Here is a 16,956-nt window from a genome sequence, read left to right on the forward strand (position 1 = left end):
GAATGTTTAATTGCTTTACAGTTCTTTACAAAAATAGGAAAACTAATCTCTAAAGGTACCCCAAAAATGTATTGAATTGTAAAATATCAAAAAGGATGTGTAGAGATGAATGACTTTATAAAGATTTGTTTCATATAAATCTTTCTTCTTTTCTTGTCTCCAATGAATAAGATATTCACTACTTTTGCTGTTTATTTGTCAGACTGCCTCCTGTCCTCTTTGCATAACTAGCTTTATTTGTTTGTCATGCTGTCCTGTTCGTGGATTTTTCCTGTCCCATTAAATTGAATGATTGATTACAAGCATCTATGTTTATATACAGTCATGGGGGTACAGAGACTGGAAAATTACCCCCAATCTTCACTAACATGCTTGAAATCTGTGTCCATTATTTTTATGGTTGTCGCTGTTTAACTCTCGGAACAAGATAATTGATTGAATACTGTTCTTCTTTTTTTCTGTCTCCCCCTTTTCTGTGTGCAGGTCAGCAATGAGTCATGGAGAAGTCGACTTGATATTGATCAAGCTCTCAGCCTGTGTCAGGTTGTAAAACACTCCATTCAGAGTTGCTGATCTTGGACTGAACCCAGAGTCATATTGCTCAGAAGTTAGTCATCGTGTTTCACCAAACTTTTGTTGGCTACACTTAAAGATTTTAACGGAGCTGTGCCATCAAATACACAATTGAAAAGGCAATACTGCTTAGAGGAAAATTGTCAGATGCATCAGCCATAATTACAAAAGCGTTGTTTTTTGGCTTGAGACTTGTTAGCACTGAATGAACAAAAGTTACCATGCTTTTGATTATATCCATTGATTTCTGGGAATGAGACAAAATGTAAACTGTGATATTTATAGTGAGTTGATAAACAATGGGAAGTAACCCTTCAAGTCATAAGGACTCTGGTGAGTCCGCGAGAGAGGAAGGAAGCACTGCAAGGGATCATTCAAGCACGATGTATCCCACTTCACTTCATGGACACCTAGGAGATGAGGTCTTAGAACCTCCAAGCCAAACGTTGCCATCTCCTGCAAAAGTGGACAAAGTGAAAAAGAAGAAGCCCCCAAGCTTTTCCTCCTTAAAGAGGAGAATTGTGAGAAGAAAGACTGCTGGTAAGTTTCAGGATCATGCTCGTTCTATACGGGATCTCATAGTAACATGGAATCCTCTGGATGTTTGCTCACTTATCGAGGAATACGATGCTCTTGCAGCTCTCAAGGAGATCACCATTCAGACAGACTTGGCTAGGACATCAGCATCACCACTGAAAAATGATCTGTTGCAGCTTTTTAATAGTAAAAACTGTGCAGATGTGAATTTGCTTTACAAAGGATCAACATTCCCAGCTCATCGTGCCATACTTTCTGCGAGATGCAGTTTCTTTAGAGAACTCTTACGGAGAAACCCAACCGTAGGTGCAGAGGTTCCAGTGGACCTTGGTTGGTCGGGGGTAACAGTGAACATGTTTGCTTCATTACTCAGATACCTGTATACGGGAGAGTTCAACACCCAAGATTCGCAATTAGAAAACTTTGATGTATTGATCCGATTAGGAGAGCGATTTGGAACGCCGAATGCACTTGAGCATGACTTCAGGATGTTACTGGATACAGGCAATTATGGAGATGCTGCACTTGTGTTTTCTTGCGATACTGAATCAGTTGGAGTAACTCGTGCTGTGGAGGCATCGAGGACATCTGTTGGGAGTTCTGTTAAGTGCCATAAAGCTATCTTGTCCGCAAGATCACCATTCTTTCGGAGTGTTCTCCAGAGGAGACACCAGCAGAGCAGTGACTCTACTACAAGGACGTTGCCAAGCATTACACCCATTGTACTTGATGAGTCAGTCATACCCAAGAAGTATGTTCATGTACTGTTGTATGCCCTTTATCAGGATGTAGTGGATTTAAGCCTTGTCTTGCCAGACAGTCCTAGTGTTGGAAGCCTTGGAGAAGCCCAAGCTATGGCATCAGGAAGGACACCACTTACCAAGGTTGAACAGGCCATGGAGTTGTATCAGATCGCAAGATTCCTTGATTTTGCAACTATGGCTCATGGTAAGAAAAACAAATCAGAATGAAAATCCCGAATAGTCATTAGTAATCAGTTCATTCTATATTAAAAAATTGATTTTACTTTGGTTAATGTATTGTCTATAAGAATAAACCAAATATTTACAATCTAAAAAAAAATGATATGTGTAAATTACTACTTGCTCAGACTTCCAAGAAAAAGTTTATTTTATATGAAATGCCCATCTTAAAAATGTTGAGAACTTTGTTCATTGTTAAAATATCAAATTAAAAGTGTAAGCTACTTGAGTACTAATAATGCATAATTTGCACCGAGAATGGAGCTGATGAAATTAAATGTTACATTAAGTCTTGGCCAGTGGATAACTTTGTATTTTTTTTTTCTCATGATCAATTATGAACATTGAGGAATTGGATTTATTGAAATTTGATGAAATAGTCTTTTTGCAGCAGACCAATGATCAACTTTAAATAGTTTCAAAGTGATTGTATGTCCATTCATTTGTGTAATGAAAATTGATATCAGTAGTCTTCTTTCAACCCCTTCTAACAACCCTTCAGCTTGTGAGGACATCATAGCACGGAGTATCACCACAGAGAACCTTGTCTCCATCTTGACTTGGAGTCTAGAACCTCATGGATCTCACTGGGTACATCGGCAGGCTCAGCAGTATCTACAGGAGGAGTTTGCTGCTGTAGCTGCGTCTCCGGTCCTCTTTGAGCTCCGGGAATCACAACTCATTATGGCTCTCAAGTCAGACTTTCTTCAGGTATGGTAGCTCTCAATGTCTCTTCAATGTACTGTAAATAGATAGATTGATAGATAAAGACAAATAGATAGCTTTGAATTCTACAATTATTGAATTCATCTATACAGACATACTACATAGTTCTTCCACCACTTTCTTAATGAGCTTGTCTATATACGGTGTTTTTGATAGCAGTGCATTAATAACATGTATGTTGGTCTACATGGTTTGCCTGTACAGTATCAGAGCATAATTTCAGAATAAAGAAGTCAAAATCGGATAAATTGCTCATCGCATAGTCTAATGAATAATGATAATAAAAGATGATGATAAATATATTTGATGAGTTTTCTTCATGGGAATACTTGTTTTGTGCATTATTGACCCTAACTCATGGAATATTCCTGTTATTCCACTTTGAGCCATCTACTGTATTTATCATTATTGCAAAATGTACATGTATATTGCTTGCTATTAAAATGCTATGTAGGTACATGTACATCCTAACTGGCCAGGATGCCTTGTACAATTGGGAAAATTAATAGAGTCCTTCAATTAGATTCCCCAGGAGGGTAGGTTCAATATCAATGTCTGGGGGATTATTTCCTCATTTTGATATCCTCTTTTAAGCATGGTAGATTAATCAAGAAAGACAAAACACAGCTCCCTATAGAATCCTGCATGTAGCCAGCCTCAGCAGCAGTACAAAATATATACCCTTCCTGCTGTGTGTGTGGCCAGGATATTGTCTTTCCTTCCCACTTGTAAGATGCACAGGAGATTCACTCATCAAGAGATAGTACAATATCTCTCTTCACTCAGACTCAGATGGAGGTCAATGTTATTGGGATATAACGAAGCCTTGGTTTCTTGCCGAGCTGTACTCCTTAATTACACTCTCTGCAGATATGAAATTTATTGCAAGCACCGGTAAAACTGCCTCGGGGAGTATGGTTTGATATTAGCTACACCCCTTGACTCAATAATGTTTATTGCTGTCTTTATTAATAAGTCATAGAAGCATGGCTGACTTATTGAATTGAGAATACATGTTTGTGGTAACTCCCGTAGGAACTCGGCAGGACAGCATTTTTTTGCTGGTAAACGCCAAGCTGGTATATATAACCAATTACTAGCTTGGAAACATTTTACGTCTAGGTTAATCAGTCATAGTGGCTGACGTAATAGACGACAGATATCACTCTTGGGCCTTTTTATCAAAGTGGAGACAATGGCAGAGTTGGGATTCGAACTCACAACCTTGCGATTATGAGTCCAATGCTCTAACCACTGGGCCACACGACCCGTTACACTATGTGTTACAGTTAGATTTTTTTTTTTACTTGAAATGTTCACACAACAAAAGGAATAATGAGTTTTATATACCGTACATGCATATTCACTTATCATATGATGTTGTATACAATGTGCTAATTTCTCTCAAAGTAGTGGATTATCTGCACAAATAGGAAGGTCAAATCTTCTGAATTTATTGTATATTTTTCTGTATTTTATTTACTGTATATTTAACCTTCTCAGTTTTCTCATTCAAAATCTGACTGGGTATGTTATGTTTATACTTGTACAAAGTAGGGGACAGAACTATTAATGTCCCTTTTTCTTTCATGAAGAAATTAATGAAACTGGTTTAAAAACTTGACTATGCAGAAGAGATATGGGATTGTCAGCCACAACAAAAGTCATACATTAGTTCTGAATAATCTATTGCAAACTCTAATTGTGTGTTGTTAAATGCTTATATCATAAAAAGTATGCACTTCACATACTAGAGTGTTTTGCATAACAAATGTTTATGGTGTACTGAAGCCACAAAACTAAACAAAATACATGTCGAAACTAAAATACTGAAACTATCAATTATGTGTGTGGTTGCTTTTGTTAAAAGTCTGTTGACGTGTAATCTGACAGCAGTCATTTTTTTTTCAATTAAATGCTTCTTTTCTCTACTCAGGTTGCAGAAGCAGATATTTTGAAAGCAGTAGTAAGATGGGGAGAATACCAGCTCATAAAGAGAATGGAAGAAAGAGGTAATTGATTTAGTTAGACTATAACCCAGCTCTTTATCTTTTAAGGTCAGTTTTAGTCAGTAGTCCAAAGATTTGAATCCAGTTTTGTCTCTGTTAAACAGGGTTACATGTAGGAAGGGTTCACCTCTCGCACATGGCAATCATCCTTACCCCACCCCACCCCCTCCCTCCCCTTAGGATTCAAAGCATCCCCCATCCTCAATCTTCATTCTCACATGGATACAAAATTATTAAATGGTTGCACATAATTCTTGGTTCAATTATTTGATTAAATTTACTAAATATGCCAAGCTGTTGATTGAAAGTTTTTTTTTTTTTTTTTCAAAGCATTTGTTGCACATTTGGTTGTTCTATAGAAGTTTAATATGTATAATTAATCAACAGATTAATTGTATTGATTAAAAATTGATTATTTTGTATATAACAATCTGTAGAGGCTAACCATAGATTACTCTTAATCATTAGCATATTGTGATTCCTTTCAAGCAATCAAATGATTATTTGTAGCTGGAGTTAAAGAGGTATTTCCTGCCAGAGATTAATTGGATTGTAATGAGATAATGAATATCAGATGAAATATCAGCCCAAAGTGGGAACCAATTGAATTTTAATGTGTCTAACTGAATGAGGAGTTAATAAGCACATACATTTTAAAGACTGTCCTATTCTTTTATTGTTGCTCCAGATTATAGTATATCAGTATTTATCTTGTTGTTTAGAAATATATATATTTGTGTGTTTGTTAGGGTATTTTTTATTGAAAGATGAGTACTATGCCGCATTAAAACTGGACTAAGCTACTTTTGATAAGTTTTAAATGATATTTATAGTGAGTGGTATTCTCATAATAAAACCCAAGTTTAAACTGTAACCAAACAAGATATTTTCCATAATTCTATGGAATGCTGGGTTTCCATTTTTTATCATAATACATTCATGAAAAAGATGACATACATATACCAAAGAACCCATTGACATAAATTTGCTTACCAAATTTGAGAAGCAAACGAGAAACAACTTTTTTAAAAGATCTTTACAGCCCTATGTGAAAATTTGCTCTACAAAAGATTTTTGTGAAGCGGTATTTAAAAAAAAAGTGGAGAAAATTGTAATGTGATATAAGGAAAATCATTCCCAGAATTACATGCCTATATTTTCTTTTCCTTCCTCTTTTTATAACAAAATTCCATGTTTTGGCTGTCATCTATTTGCAGGATTTTAACTGACTTTAACCTGAAAATGATTTAGCAACTAGCATTCCATAAATGTAGTCTAAGTTAACTTAAAGGACAAGTCCACCCCAACAAAAACTTGATTCGAATAAAAAGAGAAAAATTTAACAAGCATAACACTGAAAATTTCATCAAAATCGGATGTAAAATAAGAAAGTTATGACATTTTAAAGTTTCGCTTCATTTCGCAAAAGAGTTATATGCTCATCCCGGTCGGTATGCAAATGAGGGAACTGATGACATCACTCACTCACTATTTCTTTTGTATTTTATTATATGAATTATAAAATATCTTGATTTTCTCATCATTGTCATGTGAAATGAAGTTTCATTCCTCCCTAAATACGTGGAATTCCATTATTTTAACATTTTGTGGTTCAGGCAAGGAGGTCCTAATCGTCAAATTCGTTAAAATTGAAATATTGTATAATTCAAACAATAAAAAACAAAAGAAATAGTGAGTGAGTGACATCATCGACTCTCTAATTTGGATGTAACTGGCTCGTTCATATAACCATTTTGTTAAAAATAAGCGAAACTTTGAAATGTCATAACTTTTTTATTTTACATCCGATTTTGATGAAATTTTCAGCATTGTGCTCGTCTGATTTTTCTCTATTGATTCAAATCAACATTTTGTTGGGGTGGACTTGACCTTTAAAGGACAAGTCCACCCCAACAAAATGTTGATTTGAATAAAAGGAGAAAAATCAAACAAGCAAAACACTGAAAATTTCATCAAAATCGGATGTAAAATAAGAAAATTATGACATTTTAAAGTTTTCGTTTAATTTCACAGAACAGATAGATACACATTTTGGTCGGTATGCAAATTGGCAGACTTATGACGTCACCCGCTCACTATTTCTTTTGTATTTTTATTATATGAAATATTTCAAATTTTTCCCCATTGCCATGAGAAACAAAATTTGATTCCTCCCTGAACATGTGGAATTACCATTATTTTAACAGTTTTTGGTTAAGTCAATTGGTCCTTATTGTCAAATCTGTAAAAATTATAATATAGTATAATTCAAACAAACAAAGAAATAGTGAGTGAAGAACATCATCGACTCTCTCATCATTTCCATATCGCTAAGTTGTGCATTTAACTGTTTTCTTTTTGTGAAAAATAGCAAAACTTAAAAATGTCATTACTTTTTTATTTTACATCCGATTTTGATGAAATTTGCAGCGCTATGTTTGTTCGATTTTTCTTTATCGATTCAAATCAACAATTCTCTGGGGTGGACTTAACCTTTAATCAATGCTTTGAGAATACCAACCAAATATTAAGGTTTCATTCCTTTTTTAAAATCTCTAGAGGAAGGATCTTTTACTGCAACTTTCCAGTCTTCTTTTTTTGTCCCTTATAAAAAAAAATTAATCACCTTTTTAATGCAATAGCCTTAATGAATCATTAATTCACTATTCCAACCAAGATACAGAAATGATCACAGCCAGCAGGCAGTACTATCGTACATTTTACCAATTGAGGATTGGAATTCAGTTGTAAATTTGTTGACTTTAAGGCTTCTTGAAGAAACATAATACCTCTGTCCATTGATACTGACCAAGGGTGGTCAACTGACCATGAACTTTTGCTCTGATTTCTAGAAAATTGGTTATTGAGTAAATAGAGAAGTGATTGAAAATGTTGAATAGCAATATTTCTTGGCATTTGATACAGAAAGAGCTTTAGAATATTTTCTTAGATACCTTAGAAATGCATGGTTTTGTTTGATAGTGTAAATATATGTTTAAAACCTTATTACAGTTATAACAGGTTTTCTCCCCCAACACATGATTTTTATAAGCATAAAACATGCACAGAGGGGTTTGTGTAGGAGGATATTGAGATTATAACACTTTAACTGATACTGTTTTATGCAATAATTTCATATATAGATCAAGATTCCATTAAATGCATTTCACAATGGGTTCCATTTCCACCAATTTATTTTACAAAAATTTTGCTATAGTAAGGCTGAACAACCTTTAAATACATGTACAAGCATGAAATATTTAACAAGCATCAGAGAGTTTAGATTTCCATTAATTTGAAGTGTCATGATTTTTATGATATTCCGAAATCATTTCCCCTTCAATTCAAAGTAGAAGTGTTTAAATCCTGATATTCAGGGATTTGGACACACCATTGTGCATTATATTGAATGTGAAGGCCAATTCCACTTTTTAATACTGTACACTCATTGTCTGATTGGATGGAAGCCGAGCTATTGTCTCTTACCTTTGCCATTTGTCATTTCTACACCCCCTTCCTGTTATCAGCCCCACCCTAGAAATCTTTTTAACACCTAAACCTTTGCCAATGTCACTCTCCATGTGATTCAATCTGTTCAATTCAGTTCAATTTGGTTTATTAAAAAGGCCAGGTTTATGACAAATGTGCTGAATTACAACAGGATTTTACAATTCAAGAATTTACAATTTACAAATTTGAACAAACAAAAAAGATATACTGTACGCATTAAATAATGTATTGAAAATATGTATCATTGAAAATATCAAAATCAGAAAGAATAATATTAATTGCATAATACATATATTCCACGGAACAACATTAGAATATATGAAATAATAAAAACTTTCTCTCATCTGTTGGCCTTATATAGATGCTATACATGTGTGGATTGTTGATTTTTAACCTTGAATTGATTATGGACTTTTTCTATTGATAAATTCACAATACAAATTTCTACTAATTGAATGCAATCTGATACCGGCCAGATTTCAGTTTTGATTCCTCAATGTAATGAATATATAAGTATCACTATAAAGTGGAACTGGACAGATTTGTCGCAGAAAAATTATTCATTTTGTATGTAGTAAGATTTTGGTGTACATGTATATTGTGTGGGAACAATACAAATGAAGACAGACTTGCAATACAGGTCCAAAAGTTAATTGGGAATTACGTGTTTATACATGTATGTCATTAATACTGAACAAATAGCAAATATGAAATCTAGTTTAGTAACTCAAGAATACTCTAAAATAAGTTAGAGTTATTAGCAGAAGTAGGACAATTGTACAATATTAAGTTCTGTATGTCAGGCCTCTAGATGTTCATGTGTTAGAAAGACTTGTGATATAAAATTCTGATGATGATATGAAACAGATGTGGATTTTACTGAATAACTAATCCTACCCCCACAGTTTGATACACTAAAAAATGCTTTCAAATATATTCACTAGCTAGATATTTACTGTATCGAAATTTTTTTTTACTTAATTGGATAAGCGCTTTTGACATCAATGATGGACAGTTGTAACAAATTTATCAATGACATTTCCAAATTTGTCATCAATTCCAGCATATATGCTTTGTAAAATGGTTTTACCCATTGGCACTGTATGACACTAAATTATGAAAGTTATTGTTTTTAAAGTGAAATATAGTTTTTAGGACTGTTATGCTATTAAAGGCCTTCACTACCAAAATGATGAAATATTAGATTTCACCCTGAGCAAAATACTGTTGAGAAAAAGAAAATACAAGCTCAACATAAAACACAGGAGAGTGTTTCATGAAGCAAATAGTGATTTTAACTTACTTTTTGTTTTTGAGCATTTTTGTAAAATGTATCATATAATTTTTATAACATTTATAACCATTTTATAACATTTGTCAGCTGAAATCATTATTTCATGAAATACACCGCAGTACCATTACATTTTCTTTCTCTTTGTGGGTGCAATCGTGATAATATTGTTCCACATCCCTTGATTCCTAGCCTTCTTGTTTGCTCCAAACCCCAGGTCTTGCATTTGTGTCTCTCCTAAAAATTTCTTCAGGCCATCCATCTAGTGTAATATTCACCTTTCCACAATTTTTTTAAATTTCAAAGCGAACTTTCTATTAAAGCTGTTTTTACTATTTAACCATGAGAAATTTTAGAGCCCTTTGCAGAAAGAATTGCAATTAAACACAACTTTAAAAATCAAATGCAACTTGATTGTCATCCAATCAGAAGCATGCATTTAGTACCTGGATTAATTTTTTTTTTAGTTGAGTCAAAATGCAACTCGTTCTGCAACTGGCCCCTGATTGTCAAAAAAAAACAAAAAAAAAAACAATTTTATTTTTCCCTTGAGTTGCATTTGATAGCAGTGCTACACCGGGAATGAGATATTACTATCCTGATATAATATATTTTATTCTCTATATTTTGTTCGTGTTTTTGTCAGAACCCAATTTAGTGAGCCACACCCAACACAGTGTGAGCAGAAAGGGTTTAAAGAGAAGAGATATTATAGATACAGGAATGGTGTTCAGTTTCTATCCTTATGTAAATGCATTATTAAATTATCTTTTATTCTCTGTATTTTGTTTTTATTTTGTCAGAACCGAATCTAGTGAGCCACACCCAACACAGTGTGAGTAGAAAGGGTATCAAGAGAAGAGACCTGGATACTGGTGAATTAAGAGAGATCATCAGTAGTCTACTACCACTCGTCAGACTGGAACATATCATTCCCAGGGAACATGAGGTAATCCATAACCCCACACTCTCTCTCTCTCTTCTCAAATTTAAAGGGATGGTCCAGGGGAGCGTTTCATCAAGATTTTTGTCCGACAAGTTGTCAGATCTGACATCTTTCCTTGATTTTGATTGGCTGTGAGGCACTGTTACTATGGTAACTGTCGGATAGAACAGGACTTGTCGGATAAAACGTCCGACAAGTCCTTTCATGAAACGCTCCCCTGGCTGGAGATATTAATATTTCAATAAATAGAGTAAAATTCACAGAGCAAAATGCTGAAAATATCAGAATCGGATGACAAATAATGAAGTTATTGAATTTTAAAGATTTGCATTATTCCGGTAAAACAGTTCTAGGCATGTCTTCATGAATATTCATTAGGTGGGCTGATGATGTCATATCCCCACTTGTTCTTTTGTATTTTATTATATGAAATTAGGTTTATTCAAAATTTTTCTACCAAGAACTAAAACAATTGGATTGACAACTGTGTATTATTTTTTATTGCTGCAACTTATTTCATCATAATGGAGACACATCATTTACACATGTATGAAAAAATACTTAACTCATGTAATAACATAAGAAATAGGAAAGTGGTGATAATAATAAACTGCTTTAATATAGCGCTTAATACATCGGAACGACGTGTCTAAGCGCTTTACAGATATATTATTACCCCGGTCATCGGATTCAATCAGTCATTCTCACTCACAATGTATGCACATCCTCCACTCCCTGGGGAGTATTCCAGTCAGTCGCCTGTAGCGCACACAGTACTGGACAAGCTACAATTACTTTCACATCCTACCAGGTACCCATTTAGCACCTGGGTCGAGAGTAGTAAAGTATGGATTAACGCCTTGCCAAAGGACGCTAGACCGCGGTGGGATTTGAACACACGACCCTCTGTTTACAAGGCGAGAGTCAGAACTACTACACCACGGCTCCTCCACGATGATATGACATCATCAGCCCACATAATGAATATTCATGACGATGTGCATATAACTGTTTTCACAAAATATTGATAAACTTTAAAATTCAATAACTTTGTTATTTGTTATCCAATTTTGATGAAATTTTCAGCATTTTGCTTTGTGAATTTTACTCTGTTTATTTAGATATAAATATTTTCAGCCCGGACCATCCCTTTCAACAGGATATTCACCTACAACACAATTATTATTCAATCCGTATGTCTATTCATATTTTTTTTCTAATTTTCTATTTGCTCTATTTTCTTTTTTCACTAGTAAGTATTATTACTTTGTAAATTTACAAAACAATTATGATTTCAAAATGGATAAATGTTTGGGGTTACAGCTTTAAAAATTTTATGTATTTTAAATGAATTATGATTTCGAAAAAGATTGTTTTGGGGGTAAAGCGTTAAAAACTTTGTATGCTTTATAATGAATGAGCAAATCACACCATCCCAATCAGTGCTAAGTTTATGCTAACTCAAATATATTCACAGTTCAGCCTGTGTAATCAAAAGCTCTTCTCTCTATGTATCTGTGGTTTGTAACTGAAAACAACCACTTAATAGCAGGCAGTTTATTTTTCTCTCAATGAGAGTGTCTATCTAAGAGTGTAGCTGTCATATTCTGTGGCTGTAAAATCCAAGTGCCTTGATCTTGATCACTTGAAATGATGTTTACATTTGTCTCAGACTTATTTTCACATTAGGCTTTAACAAGTGAAGTGAAGAGAGGTCTGATCCCTACCCCACCCTCTCGCATGCTATCTGGGGATGAACTAGTGCTTTTGTTTTGTTTTTCTATTAGGTGAAAGATTTTTATCACATTTGTCTCCTTATATCCACCTTAGGCTTTAACAAGTGCAGTGAAGAGAGGTCTGATCCCTACCCCGCCCTCTCACATGCTATCTGGTGATGAACTAGCCAAGTTTAACCCCTGGGTGAGGGGGAAGGGCAGACGGTTCTACCCTAGACCAAGGTTATTCACTCCGTATGTAGAGGAAGCCAAGGTGAGTGTGACAGGAAGGACTTCCCTCTGTAGCAGTGCCTTAAAATACCTTCCAAGCCATTGAGGGTGAAAATCAAAGCGACTATTCATAGGCATTTAAAGGAGAGTGAAGAGACCCTTGGAACGAGTTAGCTTGTGTGATAGAAGAAAAATCAAAGAATAAGACCAGCGAAAATTTGAGTAAAATTGACTAGATAATGAGAAAGTTATGAGCAATTGAATGTTGAGATCACTAATGCTATGGAGATGTTCTCATTGGCAAAGTGAACAAGATGTGTGAGCTGTTGTCACACATGAACAATTCTCCCCTTTATTTAGACACACTTAAAATACCCTAAGACATATCATTTTGTTCATTCTAATGGTAGAACAAATAATTCACCTATGATGTAATGTGAAACCTGCATAACATTGTCCTCATAAAAAGACACTTATTTTAGAATAGACTATATAGATAAAAGGGAAAATTAAGTGATTTATGTACAAAAGTGATGGGGAAGTCATACATGTGTGACATCGCAGATCTTGGTCACATTGCCAATTGGAGGATCTACATTGCATTAGTGATCTCAATATTAAATTCAAATAACTCTCTCATTATTCATTCAACATTTCTTAATCTTTCAATGATCTCTTTCTTTAATTTCTCTCATATGAATTAATTTAGTTTCAAGTGTTACCTTAAATGAGAATGTTGATAGTGTTTCCTCAATTCAATGAGTAAACAAACTTTTAAAAAGAGAGATCTAGACAATGAATGACAAGTGCAAAGCCTTTAAACCATAGACGGACATCACTTCACAACCAAATCAGATATACTGAACCGGATAAAACAGTATGTAAAATGAGGAGGAAACAAAATGAAATATCAGGACGGTCAAGGACCAAGACAGATATAGTAACAGAAGTGTTGGAAAGCCAGAAGGAACAAAAAAAAATAATTAGGAAACTAGTGGGAAGAAGGAAGCATGTGACATCACTCAAACTAAAAGATTGGATAGAAGTCACGAGCAAAGTAAAGATAACTGACACCACCAAGGAATCTTATAGGAAACTTTACAACATGGACCTACTATTTTTGTCTCGCGTGCATAGCAGAGCGAGACTATAGGTGCCGCTTTTCCGACATTGTAATGAATATTCATTGTTATGTTGGTATTATGTGTACAGTCAGATCATCTGTAGAGTTATGAGTGATGTTTTAAAGATATATTTGTTTTGTTGTGAATACAGTTGACCTGGCTAAGAATATCTGTATTACACCTACATGCAATCTGCGTCATTACAATCCTAGAATATCAACAAATCAGTACGATCTTCCTCAAGTTTTATAGATTATTTCTAAATGTCTATACTAATGATGTAGGTCAGGTTTGGGTCCAGCGGAATTAGATGCAATAGTTTTGAGGGGCCAATTATTATGCACAAACAATAATGCCTCTGAAAGTGCATTTGTATCCAAACTGGCTGGATCTGCCACTGATGTTGATAATACCTTGATCTCTTTAGCAGATTGAGATTCTTTCCTCAATATTTATTTTACCAGGGAAGCGTTTCATGATAGAACTTGTCAGACATTTTATATGACAAAATCTGCCTTATCCGACAGTTACCATCGTAACAGTGATACTCAGTCAAACAAAATCAAGGAAAGTTATCAGATCTGACAGCTTGTCGGATAAAAAAATGTTGATAAAATGCTCTTGTAGTGGTTTCAAGAAAGGAATTGTTAGACGTTTTATGCGAAAGGTCCTGTTGTATCCAACAGTTCAAGAGGAAAAGTGCTTCTTAACCAATGAAAATCAAGGAAAGTTGTTCGATCTGACTCCTTGTCGGACGAAAATGTTGATGAAATACTCCCTTGGTATCATATCAAAGAGATTAATGAACCGTATTTAATTCCTCAGAATGTGATGACGATGATAATGATGATGTTGATAACTTGTATAATTATTACAGTGTTTCCTGGAAGAGCCGGTCGTATCAGATATGGAGTCGGACCAGAGAGGAATACGTATGTCTTATGTGCCTGATGCTTTATACATGCTAGAGGAGAGAGGAGGGGGGTGTTCAGACCGATGGGTTAGCAGGGTCAGGCAATACCCTCCCTCAGTCATTGCTGGCTCATTCCCAGGTAAGTGTGAACACATTCTTATTTAATCTTACTCATATTTGGGGGTGTTTCACGAGTAGGTAAGTGTGACTTAAAGTTGTCTCAAGGTGCCAACGTGCACATGATATTAAATGTAATTTCATTGAGTGAGTAACACTGAGCATGATCATACCGATTCAGGTGATGCGTCTTGTACCGCACACAACTTGGAAGTTAAGTGCGACTGAAGTCACGCTGAAATCTTTAGGTAACCCCCCCCCCCGCCCCCCCGATTTATGCTATTCTAATTGATATGTAAAAGGTTCAGCTCTTATCGTCCTCTAGATTCACTCTCGGCCGAGTGTGAATAGGATGGAATTTCATTGCATATAAGGAGATCTGGGGACCGTTTCATAAAGCTGTTAGTAAGCTACACACAGATGACTCTATTTTCTTTATGATATACCCCATATTGTCCCTGGAATTTCAAGAAATAAAATAAACTTTGCCTTTATATGCTTGTTAACAAGAATTAAAATTGAGCGTGCTTTGGAATCGCTCTCGCAACTGCCTAAACTGCCAAGTACCGAGCGACTCCCAACATGAAAATCGCTCCCGTCCAGTCTCTCAATTACGACTACATATATTAGTAGTCAGACAGCCAAGCCAGTGCAGCTGCAGTTTTTACTTTCATGCATCATCGCATTCTGACGTGTAACTGAGTGGATTTTTTAAAACCACGGGCACGGCGCTTCAGAAAAATGGGTATAGAGTTTCAAGCTCTCGATGTCCCTTGTACTATTTTTCAAAACGCTGCGTGGCACCAGGTCTCGCCGTAACTTTGAGAGCAAGAAATTTTCTTTTCTATTGGATTAATTTTATAAGATACTATCCTGAATTTGCAAGAAAATAAGATCGTGAACTCTGAAGAAAATCACAGTTTTTTAATTTCGGAGAGTCCACTTCTCAAATATAAACTATGCCACTTGGTGCTCTGGAAATTTGGCGCAGATCCCGCAATATTCAGACCAAAATTAGGATTTTCTGTGGGGATATTTGGTGAGTAACAGTCAGTGCCCGAGTGTATACATGTATTGGCGCTAATGCAGTTTCATACCCGCCTGTGTTGCGGGGATGATTGACTGTGAGGTAACTGAGCTGTGTGTTGCGGTGATGATTGACTGAGAGCTGTGCTATGTTCAGTGGCTGAGCTGCGCTAGCGTAGGCAGCTCCTAGCTTGAGAAATAATTGACATGGTGACGTTAGCTGTCAGGTTGTGATTGCATTGAATGCATTCAATATTTCATAAAATAATTTTCAAGTGAGTTTTTATCAAAAAGTATTTATGAACAGGATTCCTCTGAATACAAATTCTGTTCAAATTTGATGAATTTCATCCTTTTCAATTTGATCGACAAAATTGTATATTAAAAAAAGAAGTTAGGACAAGTAATGAGATACAAACAAGAATTAGATCTACATGTAAATGGACAACAATAAAGTAAATAATAATTCAACAATAACAATGAAGAAAAAATAAATAGCAATTAAATAAACAATGTTTAACTTTATATAAATTTGTAAACAAGCAGGAAAAACTGTGATGCGAAACCATGCGCTGAATCGTTTTTTAAAAATGGCTCTCAAAAACTGAAAATAGCTCTCGTAAAATGAAAAATGGCTCTCCTTTATTGTTCAAAATGGCTCCCTAAAAATAAAAAGTAATTTCAACACTGGTAGGTATTACAGAAAAAATGACAAGGGCCAGCTAGTTTTTGCGTGAACAGAGTGTTAATTTTATTGCCTCCTTCTTTGTGGTCTCTTTAGAGCGCCAATTACAAAAGAAAATCTGAGCATCGTCGATAAAGCCAACCTAATTCTGGATTTTTCATACAACAGTAGCCATTTTGTTTTATGATCAACTGCAAAAATGAGTACATGAGTAATACACGGCTTATATTCTCAAACATTGCCTAGAAGTGAATCATGCCCTGGGTGCTGGTCCACAAAGATTAAAAGCCAACATGCACATGGTATCCATCGTATAATCTCATTGATGTGTATACAGTAGCGGATGTTCCCTGAGCCTGATCCAACGAATGCGGTTACAGAGATGCCAGCCATTAGGAAAAAAACATGATTATTACGCCAGTATGCTTTTAATGTTTGTTACTACACTTTTCAGCGCCAATAGCTATGTACAAAATTGTAATACACAGATAATACATTGCGCAGTGGTGAACTCATCCGAGGGGGGGGGCAAATACTGCCATTGCATGCACCATTGTGTCACTTTGTTTT

The 16,956-nt window shown here is 35.2% G+C and overlaps 1 protein-coding gene across 1 annotated transcript; it reads left to right on the forward strand.

The window, feature by feature from the left end:
• The first annotated feature begins 480 nt into the window (after window positions 1-480).
• On the forward strand, window positions 481-16,397 carry LOC129265281 (BTB/POZ domain-containing protein 7-like). Its single transcript, XM_054903289.2, has 6 exons — window positions 481-2,058; window positions 2,596-2,804; window positions 4,756-4,831; window positions 10,433-10,578; window positions 12,406-12,564; window positions 14,523-16,397. Exons 1-6 carry the CDS (start codon window positions 873-875, stop codon window positions 14,721-14,723), a joined length of 1,977 nt encoding a protein of 658 aa, XP_054759264.2. The 5' UTR covers window positions 481-872; the 3' UTR covers window positions 14,724-16,397.
• Window positions 16,398-16,956: the final 559 nt, after the last annotated feature.

Source organism: Lytechinus pictus, chromosome 7, assembly GCF_037042905.1.
Source record: "Lytechinus pictus isolate F3 Inbred chromosome 7, Lp3.0, whole genome shotgun sequence".
In the NCBI taxonomy this organism is placed as follows: Eukaryota; Metazoa; Echinodermata; class Echinoidea; order Temnopleuroida; family Toxopneustidae; genus Lytechinus; species Lytechinus pictus.

Coding starts and splice junctions, on each gene's coding strand:
- LOC129265281 (XM_054903289.2), top strand. CDS start 873: ATGGGAAGTAACCCTTCAAGTCATAAGGACTCTGGTGAGTCCGCGAGA. Junction 2,805..4,755: donor TCAAGTCAGACTTTCTTCAG/GTATGGTAGCTC, acceptor TTCTCTACTCAG/GTTGCAGAAGCAGATATTTT. Junction 12,565..14,522: donor CGTATGTAGAGGAAGCCAAG/GTGAGTGTGACA, acceptor TAATTATTACAG/TGTTTCCTGGAAGAGCCGGT.